Source organism: Pelophylax lessonae (genome assembly GCF_965119305.1).
Source record: "Pelophylax lessonae genome assembly, chromosome: 12".
NCBI classification, from domain to species: domain Eukaryota; kingdom Metazoa; phylum Chordata; class Amphibia; order Anura; family Ranidae; genus Pelophylax; species Pelophylax lessonae.
In genome coordinates this window covers 13,130,770-13,143,302 of record NC_138779.1, presented here as the reverse complement: position 1 = coordinate 13,143,302, position 12,533 = coordinate 13,130,770, and the positions used below count along the sequence as shown (strand labels likewise).

General features: G+C 44.3%; 1 protein-coding gene across 1 annotated transcript in view; it reads right to left on the bottom strand.

Annotated features, from left to right (window-relative positions):
- Nucleotides 1-12,533, bottom strand: part of ESPN (espin) — a gene marked incomplete at its 3' end in the record, with an annotated part of 223,278 nt that overhangs the window by 140,113 nt on the left and 70,632 nt on the right. Inside the window, exon 4 of the mRNA XM_082273297.1 lies at nucleotides 10,733-11,013. Coding sequence (XP_082129423.1) covers nucleotides 10,733-11,013 — 281 coding nt within the window. The remainder of the gene's footprint in view (nucleotides 1-10,732; nucleotides 11,014-12,533) is intronic.

The following is a 12,533-nucleotide window of genomic DNA, read 5'->3' as shown; positions in this document are numbered from 1 at the left end:
GAATCGAGTTTGGAGATCCGCCCGCTTGTGTAAACAGAGCGGGCGGATCTCCTAAGTGACAGGCAGGGTCAGATTGCAGGGTTCAGCATAGCTGAACCCTGGATCTGTCCTTGTGTCACTCAGTCACCTCCCCCCACACACGTCAGTAAGCACCAGGCATACATTAACCCCTCCCTCTCCAATAAAATTAACCCCTTCCCTGCCAGTGTCATTTTTACAGTGACAGTGCATTTGTATAGCACTGATTACTGTAGTAATGTCACTGGTACCCCCAAAAGTGTCAAAAATGTCAGTCAAGGGTCCGATCTGTCCGCCACAATGTCGCAGTCCCGCAAAAAAAAAAAAATAATCACGGATCGCCGCCATTACTCGTTAAAAAAAAAAAAAACACCAAAAATGACAGAAATCTTTCCCTTAGTTAGTAAACGCAATAACTTTTGTGCAAACCAATCAAAATACGCTTATTGTGATTTTTTTTTAACAAACATATGTAGCAGAAAACAAATTGGCCAAAAATTTAAAAAAATTTAGATTTTTACATTTTTTTTGGGGGGGGGGGGGAATTTCATATAAAAAAATGTGAAAAATATTGTTATTTTTTCAAAATTGTCGCTCTTTTTTTGTTTATAGCGCAAAAAGTAAAAATCGCACAGGTGATCAAATACCACCAAAAGAAAGCTCTGTTTGTGGGAAAAAAAGGACGTAAATTTCGTTTGGGTGTGGCGTCACACGAACGCGCAATTGTCAGTTAAATTCGCACAGTGCCGAATCGCAAAAAGTGGCCCAGACGTAAGACAGCAAAATGCTCCGGTGGTAAAGTGGTTAAAGTTGATGTGCGTGTAAAGGCAGGCGTCCCAATACTTTTGGTAATATAGTGTATCTTCCTACCTATTTACTAATTCTAGCAGGATAAGGATTACCAATTGTTCATGTTGGTTGAGAGAATGAAGTTCTGCCTTAAACTACATTCAGGCAAAGCTGTAACCCCACCATACCTTCTACTCTCCGCAAAATTTATTTTCCTTTTCATTTTCCTAAACGTTCCGGCAAAATGATGAGGGTGTCCCCCTTTAATTCTCGGCTCGACCCAATTAAAGAGATTATACACTCAGCCGTCACTCTCTCTCCCTCTCGGGGACCTTGTAATACGCCCGCCTGCCAAGTGAAGACAATGGCGGCATTGTCTGCTTTGTGGCGATGTTTACCCACCGGCTCTCCTACAGAATAGCGGCATTGGGTACCATTTATCTCGGGGAGGAAAGCTTTGTTGGATGCAAACAAAACACTCAGAGGATAATCAAAGGACCGGGCTGGATTTTAAAAACCTCCCTGACAAATATGAACGTATTCTATACCTTTAAAAACAGACGTTGGAGAGGTTGTGACCTTACCGAGCTCCTGGCAGGTGCAATGTCGCGTTATACAATTGCTGCAAAGGCAATTCACCTTTAATGGAAATGTCACCTTGGAGGAGCCTCCTATTACAGGGTTGTGTTTGCACTGGGAGGTTTTGCATTATTATTATTATTATTATTAGCTTTTGTTCATATATGGTAGCTCCAGTGTTGGCTTGCTGGACGTGTAGGCATCATCCATATGAAGAGGTCTTGGCTTCCAGCTTCTGGGATGAGTGTGAATGGTCAGCCTACCCAACCATTTACCATACTGGGAGAGCATGTTCTTCACTTCAGTTTACCTTTATGGTGGTGGGGGGGGGGGGGGGTGTGTTCTATTGGACAACACTTTATAACCCGGAGAACTACTAAAAATTCTGCTTACCTTATTATTGCTGTGACCCCATTCAAGAGATTTTCCCTACTTCCTGTCCCTGTGCCACCAGGACAAGAGAACATCAAGATCAATAGTACTTCTATCAGTCCCTCCACTCACATCGGGGTGCAAGATATTATGCTGGACTCCGACTGCTTTGTGACCCAACATTTAATCACTATTCAAATCCTACCACCTTCACCTCATCTCAAAAAAGTTCTCCTTCCTAACTTATGAAACCACCAAGGCACTAACTCACTTCTTATCTCTCACCTTGACTATGGAAATTATCTCCTCATTGGTCAGCTTCTACACACATTATACCTCCTTCAGTCTGTTATAAATGCTTCTACCAATCTCATCTACCATATCAACCGCTCAGTGTCCTCCACACCTCTCTGCCAATCCCTATACTGGCCTCAACACCTCTCTGCCAATCCCTCCACTGGCCTCCACTTAGTGTCCTCCACACCTCTCTGCCAATCCCTCCACTGGCCTCCACACCTCTCTGCCAATCCCTTCTATTGGCCTCCACTTAGTGTCCTCCACACCTCTCTGCCAATCCCTACACTGGCCTCCACACCTCTCTGCCAATCCCTTCTATTGGCCTCCACTTAGTGTCCTCCACACCTCTCTGCCAATCCCTCCACTGGCCTTCACTAAGTGTCCTCCACACCTCTCTGCCAATCCCTCCCAACTTACCTCCATTCAGTGTTCTCCAACCCGCTCTGCCAATCCCTTCACTGGTCTCAGCTCAATATCCTCCACTTATATTTGCCAATCCGTCCACTGGCCTTAACTCAGTGTCCTCCTACCCTTTCTGCCAATCCCTCCACTGGCCTCAATTCAGTATCCTCCACACCTCTCTACCAATCCCTACACTGGTCTCCATACCTCTCTGCTAATCCCTTCTATTGGCCTCCACTTATTGTCCTCCACACCTCTCTGCCAATCCCTCCACTGGCCTTCACTAAGTGTCCTCCACACCTCTCTACCAATCCATCCCAACTTACCTCCATTCATTGTTCTCCAACCCTCTCTGCCAATCACTTCACTGGTCTCCGCTCAATATCCTCCACTTATATTTGCCAATCCTTCCACTGGCCTCTGCCCAGTGTTTTCCAACCCTCTCTGCCAATCCCTCCACTGGCCTCCTCTCAGTGTCCTCCAACCCTCTCTGCCAACCCCTCCACTGGTCTCCTCTCAGTGTCCTTCACCCCTCTCTGCCAATCCTTCCCACTGGCCTCCACTCAGTGTCCTCCACACCTCTCTAACAATCTCTCCACTGGCCTCCACACCCCTCTACCAATCCCTCCACTGGCCTCCACACCTCTCTGCCAATCCCTTCTATTGGCCTCCACTTAGTGTTCTCCAACCCTCTCTGCCAATCCCTTCACTGGTTTTCGCTCAATTTGCTCCACCTATCTTTGCCAATCCCTCCACTGGCCTCTTCCCAGTGTTTTCCAACCCTCTCTGCCAATCCCTCCAATGGCCTCCTCTCAGTGTCCTCCACCACTCTCTGCCGATCCTTCCCACTGGCCTCTGCCCAGTGTCTTCCAACCCACTCTGCCAATCCCTCCACTGGTCTCCTCTCAGTGTCCTCCACCCCTCTCTGCCAATCCTTCCCACTGGCCTCTGCTAAGGGTCCTCCACCCCGCTCTATTAATGCCTCCCACTGTCCTCCATTCAGTGTCCTCCACACCTCGCTGCCAATTCATCCACTGGCCTCCACTCTGTGACCTCCACCCATCTCTGACAATTTCTTGACTGGCTCCAAGTTGCCCAACAAATAAAATTCAAATTATTAACAACAACAACTTACAAAGCCATCCACAACTCTATCCCAGCTACATCACCAACTTCATCTCCAAATATCACCCCAATTGTCCTCTCTGCTCCTTCCAAAACCTCCTGTGTGCTGAGGCTGCACTGATGTGAACTGATGAGGCGGCACTGATTAGGTGACACTGATGAGGCGGCACTGATGGGAACAGATGAGGCGGCACTGATGGGAACAGATGAGGTGGCACTGATGGGCACAGATGAGGCGGCAGTGATGAGCACAGATAAGGCGGTCCTGATGGGCACAGATGGGGCGGCACTGATGGGCACAGATGAGGCGGCACTGATAAGGCGGCACTTGTGCACTTATAGGTGGCACTAATAAGCTGCACTGTTTAAGAATGATATCCTGAACTGATGGGCACTGAATGCCACTGACGGGGCCGTACTGATAAGCAGAGCAGGGATTATCAGTGTAAAACATGTACTCACTGTGGAATACTGATAACCAGCAGGTCTGTTTACATGTGACCAGCTGGGATTGGACACAGCTGATCACACGGTAAAGGGCTGCTATGAATGATTGGCCCTTTACCGTGATCTGTGATCAGCTGTGTCCAAAGGAGGTTTGCATGTAGGGGGGTCATCCATGGATGTCCTCCTGGAACCGGAGAGCCACGCTGTAGCTGCGTTTTGGCTATAGCACACTCAGGAAGCGGCTAGGGGTGCAAATACACTTTTGAATGCACCTGCTTGGCATTTAGATGCGAGAACCCCAAGGAGGGGTCCCCCCAAATTAGCTGCCAGAAGCAACCTATTTCAAAAGCAATGGGAGACTACCAGCTCCCGCAGCGAACTGCGCTGGCTCGCATGTAATCTCTCATGAAAACAATCACATGCGAGTGATCGCCCCTGGACGCAGACTGCCTGCAGCTGTGCACTGGGAGCAGGTATTGCAGCAGGCATTTAATTGACTTCACCTGGCTACTCAGTAACATCCGTTAAAATATAAATGTTCATTTGTTACACAGTAGAACACAAATATAACTGGCTAACGCGTTTCAGCTGTGATAGCCTTCCTTATGTGGGTTGTTGTGTGTACATGACACAATCCATATCTGATTGGCGGGGTGGTTAATTCTTACTTCTCTCTATTTAGTGCAAATGAGGCTTGGATTAGATCAAGGTGAATAGTTGTGCCATGTAGGAGTCATCCGAGGCTCAGAATGAGGCGTGGTTTTCTGTATATGGTATAACTAGCAGCGACTCAGCGCACAGCCCATTCCCCTGGAGGACGTCAATGTATGACAAAACACGTAGGGCGGGGGAGACCACTGACGTCATTGAATCCCGCGAGTCCCGGAAGGATGGGTTATTGTGTGTGTACCGGCCGACACGCACAATTGTAAGCGTTTTATTATTCTTTTTGATGCAAGTGCAATTTAATACTTTATTTAATACATTTTATATAAGTTACACTATGTGGAGCCTTTTGTATTCTGGGTAACCTCCACGATACGGAATTGAGGAGAGTGTGGAGTCTGATTGGAGGACCTATATGGAGGGTATAAAGGCCTTGGCTGGGTTTGGATTCACAAGCGATTGTTGACCTTTTGTAATGAGGGGTCAGTAGGATCTGGTAAGGGCATTTTTCATTGGTGGCGGTATCTGATCACTCTTCATGGTGGTGGATGGGGTTATCATTAACTTTGAACAATCACATTTATGGGACTTTCTGACATTATATTATTGGATTTGATTTGTGCTGCACATTTAGGTACTGATTAGCGCCACTTGAATGTATACTTTTTGGATTTGATCTGTGATGTTATCATACAGATTAGTTGCTGCTTATTTATTATTATTTTTAATGTTTCACTTTTTAGCGCGTTTTTTTTTCCTGTTAAATTAGCCTTCCTTATGTGCTATGGGGAAGGCTGTCACAGCCGAAACGCGTTAGGAAAATACAACAGGCTATGTAGCAAATGTACATTCATATTTAAAATGGATGTTACAAAGTAGCCAGCTGAATTTAACCACTTGCTGACCGCCTACCGCAGTTTTACTGCGGCAGGTTGGCTCGGCTGTGCGAAACGACATAGTCCGGTCGCGCGCGTGGTGCTGGAGGGCGAGCGTGCACAGCCGGCAGCGCTCCCCCCCCCCACTAGGCAGCGGGGATGCTGATGCACAGGGCCGTCGGCCGCGATTGCTGTTGGGCACCCGCGATCGCTCCCCGCTGAGAGAGAACGGTCAGCTTTTGTAAACACAGCTGACCATTCTTCTCTCTGAAATTATTGCAGAGCCCCTGTGATCCTTCTATATAGGAACACAGGTCTCTATGGTCATTTCACAAGCCACGCCCCCATACGGTTAGAAGACACTCCCTAGGCTCACACTTAACCCTTTAACCACTTCCCCCTAGGACGACGTCATATGACGTCGTAAACTTTGCGGGGGTATACCGGGATGATGCCTCTAGCTAGAGGCATCATCCCGGTACCGTTGTTTGAAGCCGACGGTCGGCTTTCCATCGGTACCGATCGATGCGGCTCGGGAGCCGCTCGATCGTTACCCGGGGGGCGGGAGGGGACGTCCCCCCCCTCCCGCCGCCTTCCGCGGCTTTTACCGGGGCTCCCGTCCCACCGGGAGCCCCGAGCACCCAGCCGGCGCGTCCGCCGGCTGGATGGAGTCCCGATGAATGCCAGAAACGGCATCGATCGGGTCTCCGATGACGTAACCCGGAGGCTGCGTCCATGACGTCACTTCCGGGTTAGTGTGCTGCAAAACGGCGCCAAATTTGAAAAACGGCTGTATGCAAAAACGCCGTTTTCGGCGTTTTGCATACAGGGAAGTGTAGTGGAGGGGTTTGGTGTCTTTTAGACCCTCGATCCCTCCATAAAGTGTACCTGTCACTGCATATTGCTGTCACAAGGGATGTTTACATTGCTTGTGACAGCAATAAAAGTGATCAGATTTTTTATTTTTTTTTTAAAAACTGTAATAAAGTTAAAAAAAAATAAAATAAATGGGAAAAAAAAAAAATAAAAAATTTAGCCACCCCGATCACCGTTAGCTCGCGCACAAAAAAAAACGTATACGGAAGTCGAGCTGCGAATGAAATCGCTGTTCAAACCACACATGTGAGGTATCGCCGCGATCGCCAGAGCGTGAGCAATAATTTAAAAAAAAGAGCTACACTCCAACTCTAAACTAGTAACCGTTAAATAAATTTAAAATGTCGCCTATTGAGATCTCTATTGACCGTAGTTTGTCGCCATCCCACAGGGGGGCGCAATTTTAAACCGTAACATGTTGGGTATCTATTTACTCGGCGTGACATCATCTTTCACAATATACAAAAAAAATGGGCTAACTTTACTGTTTATTATTTAAATGCAGTGAAATGTAATTTTTCCCAAAAAAATGGCGTTTTAAAGACCGCTGCGCAAATACCGCGTGACAAAAAATATTGCAATGACCGCCATTTTATTCTCAAGAGTCTTTGCTAAAAAAATATATATAATGTTTGGGGGTTCTAAGTAGTTTTCTAGGAAAAAATACTGGTTTTAACTTGTAAACACAAAGTGTCCGAAATAGGCCTGGTATGGAAGTGGTTAAACACCCCTAGGTTAACCCTTTCCCTGCCAGTGACATTTTTGCAGTAACAGTGCATATTTATAGCACTGATTACTGTAGTAATGTCACTGGTACCCCCAAAAGTGTCAAAAACCTCAGTTAGGGGTCCGATCTGTCTGCCGCAATGTCGCAGTCACGTTTATAATTGCAGATTGCCGCCATTACTAGTATAAAAAAGACAAATCTTTCCCCTAGTTTGTAGACATGATACATTTTGCACAAACCAATCAAAATACGCTTATTGCAATTTTTTTTTTTTACCTAAAATATGTAGCAGAATACAAATTTGCCTAAAATGATGAAAATATTAGATTTTTAAATTTTTTTGGGAATGTTATATAGCAGAAAGTGAAAAATATTGTTTTTTTTTTTTTTTTTTAGAATTGTCGCTCTTTTTTTGTTTATATCGCATAGAAAAAAAAAATTGCACAGGTGATCAAATACCACCAAAAGAAAGCTCTATTTGTGGGAAGAAAAAGGACATCAAATATATTTGGGTACAGCATCAAACGACCACGCAATTTTCCGTTAAAATAACGCAGTGCCAAATGGCAAAAAATGGCCTGGTCATTAACAGGGCAAATCCTTCTGGTTCAGAAGTGGTTAATTTTATTCCTTGTGTAGTGTGGAGACTCTTCAGCCAAAGCACTGGCTTGGCCACTAGAAGTCCCGCAGTGGAGTGAGGATAAAGTACGATTTTATTACTGCAGCAGGAGTTGCTTTTTCTTTTTTCCAGCATGCTGGGCTGTTTATTTTTAATTTTTTTCTTTTGCTAAACTGGAGTTCCCCTTTAAGGCCCTAAGTGCTGGCAGCTATGCGTTCTTCTTTATACCTTTATTCCCTTGTTCTCCTTTTGCACCGGAGCTCGGCTGTCAGTGTAAACATCTGTTTCCTTAATTGCTGGAAGCCGCAGTGCAGTTAAATATGAATGTTAATTAAAACCCCAAAGGAAAGTGATCCTGACATCGAACGACACCGCCAGCACCCTGGACTAATCCCGTAATGGCGGTGTGGGAAGTCTTACTGTCAGGAGGCCAGGTGTAGGATGGTGCTATAGAATAATGCATGACCCGGGAATCCGAGTCTTTCCTATGGAACCGCCGGCTAATTTACACCCAGAGGCTTCAGGTTTTCAAAGGGGAAACGAGAAAACACAAAAAAGGCCGCCGCCCATTTCGCGGTATAACCAGCACAGTAATGGGGCACATGTGCCAGGCAGAAGCCTACCAACGGTGGGCAAAATAATCACTTCCTTACCAGGGCAATTTCTTAATTTTTTGCACACATGTACAATCCAGCATTTTTTTTTGCTAGAAAATGACTTAACACTGCCAAATATTATATATTCTCTAAAGCAGAGGACCTGGAGAATAAAATGGTGACTCTTGCACTTTTTTATGTCACAAAATATTTGCACAGCCCTTTATCAAAATCAAATTTGTAGGAAAAATTACACAATTTATATATATATATATATATATATATATATATATATATATATATATATATATACACACACATACACACACACACACACACAGTAAAAAAAAAAAAAAAGATATATATTATACACACACACACACTAATATATATATATATATATATATATATATATATATATATATATATATACACACACACATACATACATACATACATACACACACAGTAAAAAAAAAAAAAAAATTATGTTATATATATATATATATATATATATATATATTTATATTTAAAAAACACAGTATATTATATATATATATATATATATATATATATATATATATATATACACACACACATACACGCATACACACAGTAAAATATATATATCACAGTAAATATATATATATATACACACATACACACACAGTAAATATATTATATACTGTATATATATATATATATATTATTCATTTATAATTACAAATAAACAATACGATTCAAACCTATAAAACAATACAGTAAAACTCAAAATAAAACCAAAATAAATACAAAGAAAAAAAACATCCATTTATGTTACACAGTAAATATATATTATATATATATTTTTTTTTTCCGTTTATCAGTTTACATGAATGGGACAAACCATTTACCACTGACGACGGTGTATATAAAGATCAGCTTTTATTTATGTAAAACCTTTATACCAAAAGTATTAGCTGGCTTTAGTTTGGCTTTATTTTGTTAGTGTATCTAAATCTGCTAGTCCATCTAAACACTCCCCCCAATACAGGAGGTGTGTTACTGACAGATCAGGTAAAAAAAGAGGGTGGGGGGAAGCCTAAAAAAATGAATGCTGCCACCACATCTAATGATTGGTTATCTGCAATATTTTACATTCTTGGTTTTGGGTGTAATAACACTTTAAGGGGCAATGCAAAGATAATAATTTGTCAGTCTCTGTCAAACTCTTTCCTTACCGGCCAGTACGTTGGGTCCCAAATGTGGCGTTGGAGCGCCCAAATAAAGTTCCTTCAATTCCAAGTATAGGAGCGTGCATTGTATCCCAAGAAAAAAAATACTGTTCCTCTTTAGTAGGAGTAGTGGGGTTTGTTCAGTGGCCTCCCACCAACCCCTGTGCTCCTTCATCCAGTCTGGGGGTGCACTAATACAGGAGGTGTGTTACTGGCCAGATCAGGTGAAAAAAAGAGGGGAAAAAAGGCCTAAAGAAAACGAATGCTGCCACCACATCTAATGCTTGGTTATCTACAATATTTGACATTTTTGGTTTTGGGTGAAATAGCACTTTAAGGTGCAATGCAAAGATAATAATTTGGCAGTCTCTGTCAAACCCTTTCCTTACTGGTTGGTACGTTTTGGCCAACATCTGGCATTGGCGCACCCAAATAAAGTTCCTCCAATTCCAAGTAAAGGAGCCTGCACTGCATCCCAAGAAAAAAATACTGTTCCCCTTAGTAGGAATAGTTGGGTTTGTCCAGTGGCCTCTCACAAACTCCAGTGCTCCTTCATCCATACTGGGGGCACTCTAATACAGGAGGTGTGTTACTGGCTGGATCACCAGGTGAAAACGAATGCAACCGCCACATCTAATGATTGGTAAGTTGCAATATGTTACATTCTCGATTTTGGGTGTAATAGCACTTTAAGGTGCAATGCAAAGATAATAACTTGGCAGTCTCTGTCAAACTCTTTTCTTTACTGACCGATACGTTGGGGCTCAAATGTGGCGTTGGAGCGCTCATATAAAGTCCCTCCAATTCCAAGTATAGGAGCCTGCACTGTATCTCAAGAAAAATATACTGTTTCCCTTACTAAGAGTAATGGGGTTTGTCCAGTGGCCTCTCACAAACTCCTGTGCTCCTTCATCCAGAGTAGGGGGAACTCTAATACAGGAGGTGTGTTACTGGCTGGATCACCAAGTGGAAACTAATGCAGCCTCCACATCTAATGATTGGTAAGCTGCAATCTCTGACATTTTTGGTTTTGGGTTTATTATCGCTTTAAGCCAACATGGCCGGCGTCCTGCCTATAAATGGTGGAGGAGGGGGAACCATAATCAAATCTACTACATGTCACAGATTACCTCTTCCTGCAGGATTTCACTCTCCACGTGCCGAAGATTGTTCTTGGCCTGGACGTAGATCTCCGATGTGTGCTGACCCTCAGGAGGGCTTGGCGCTGGATAACACGGGGGTGGCGGGAGTCTGGACTCAGGAGCCGGCGGCGGTGGCGGCGGGGGAGGAAAGGCCGGCGGCGGGGGAGGAGGGATGCTGCTGTCGCCTTTCTTGCCTCCAGTGGGGTTTATTTCGGGATTCAGCATGTCCATATAAGTTTTCATGTCATTTGTAGCCGTTTCAGGGGGTCCTATAGAATGTAAAAGACAAGGCTGCGTTAGAATGCCAAAATATTATTTAAAGCCTCAAAGAAGAATAATGCTCACTGGGTTCCAGAAGGAGGCGCTAAAAGTGATAAAGTAATAGAGATTGTTTTTTGGGGGGGGGGTTTGTGGGAAATTTATCGTTGCAGTAACTATCCTTTTATCTGTATTGTTTGGAATACTTATCAGCTACAGTATCTCACAAAGTGAACACACCCCTCACATTTTTGTAAATATTTTATTCTATCTTCTCATGTGACAACACTGAAGAAATGACACTTTGCTACAATGTAAAGTAGTGAGTGTACAGCTTGTATAACAGTGTAAATTTGCTGTCCCCTCAAAATAACTCAACACACAGCCATTAATGTCTAAACCGCTGGCAACAAAAGTGAGTACACCCCTAAGTGAAAAAGTCCAAATTGGGCCCAATTAGCCATTTTCCCTCCCCTGGTGCCATGTGACTCGTTAGTGTTACAAGGTCTCAGGTGTGAATGGGAAGCAGGTGTGTTAAATTTGGTGTTATCACTCTCACTCTCTCATACTGGTCACTGGAAGTTCAACATGGCACCTCATGGCAAAGAACTCTCTGAGGATCTGAAAAAAAGAATTGTTGCTCTACATAAAGATGGCCTAGGCTATAAGAAGATTGCCAAGACCCTGAAACTGCGCTGCAGCACGGTGGCCAAGACCTTACAGTGGTTTAACAGGACAGGTTCCACTCAGAACAGGCCTCACCATGGTCCACCAAAGAAGTTGAGTTCACGTGCTCAGCGTCATATCCAGAGGTTGTCTTTGGGAAATAGATGTATGAGTGCTGCCAGCATTGCTGCAGAGGTTGAAGGGGTGGGGGGTCAGCCTGTCAGTGCTCAGACCATACGCCGCACACTGCATCAAATTGGTCTGCATGGCTGTCGTCCCAGTAGGAAACCTCTTCTAAAGATGATGCACAAGAAAGCCCACAAACAGTTTGCTGAAGTCAAGCAGACTAAGGACATGGATTACTGGAACCATGTCCTGTGGTCTGATGAGACCAAGATAAACTTATTTGGTTCAGATAGTGTCAAGCGTGTGTGGTGGCAACCAGGTGAGGAGTACAAAGACAAGTGTGTCTTGCCTACAGTCAAGCATGGTGGTGGGAGTGTCATGGTCTGGGGCTGCATGAGTGCTGCCAGCACTGGAGAGCTACAGTTCATTGAGGGAACCATGAATGCCAACATGTACTGTGACATACTGAAGCAGAGCATGATCCCCTCCCTTCAGAGACTGGGCCGCAGGGCAGTATTCCAACATGATGACGACCCCAAACACCTCCAAGATGACCACTGCCTTGCTAAAGAAGGGTAAAGGGGATGGACTGGCCAAGCATGTCTCCAGACCTAAACCCTATTGAGCATCTGTGGGGCATCCTCAAACGGAAGGTGGAGGAGTACAAGGTCCTATTACATCCATCAGCACTGTGATGTCATCATGGAGGAGTGGAAGAGGACTCCAGTGACAACCTGTG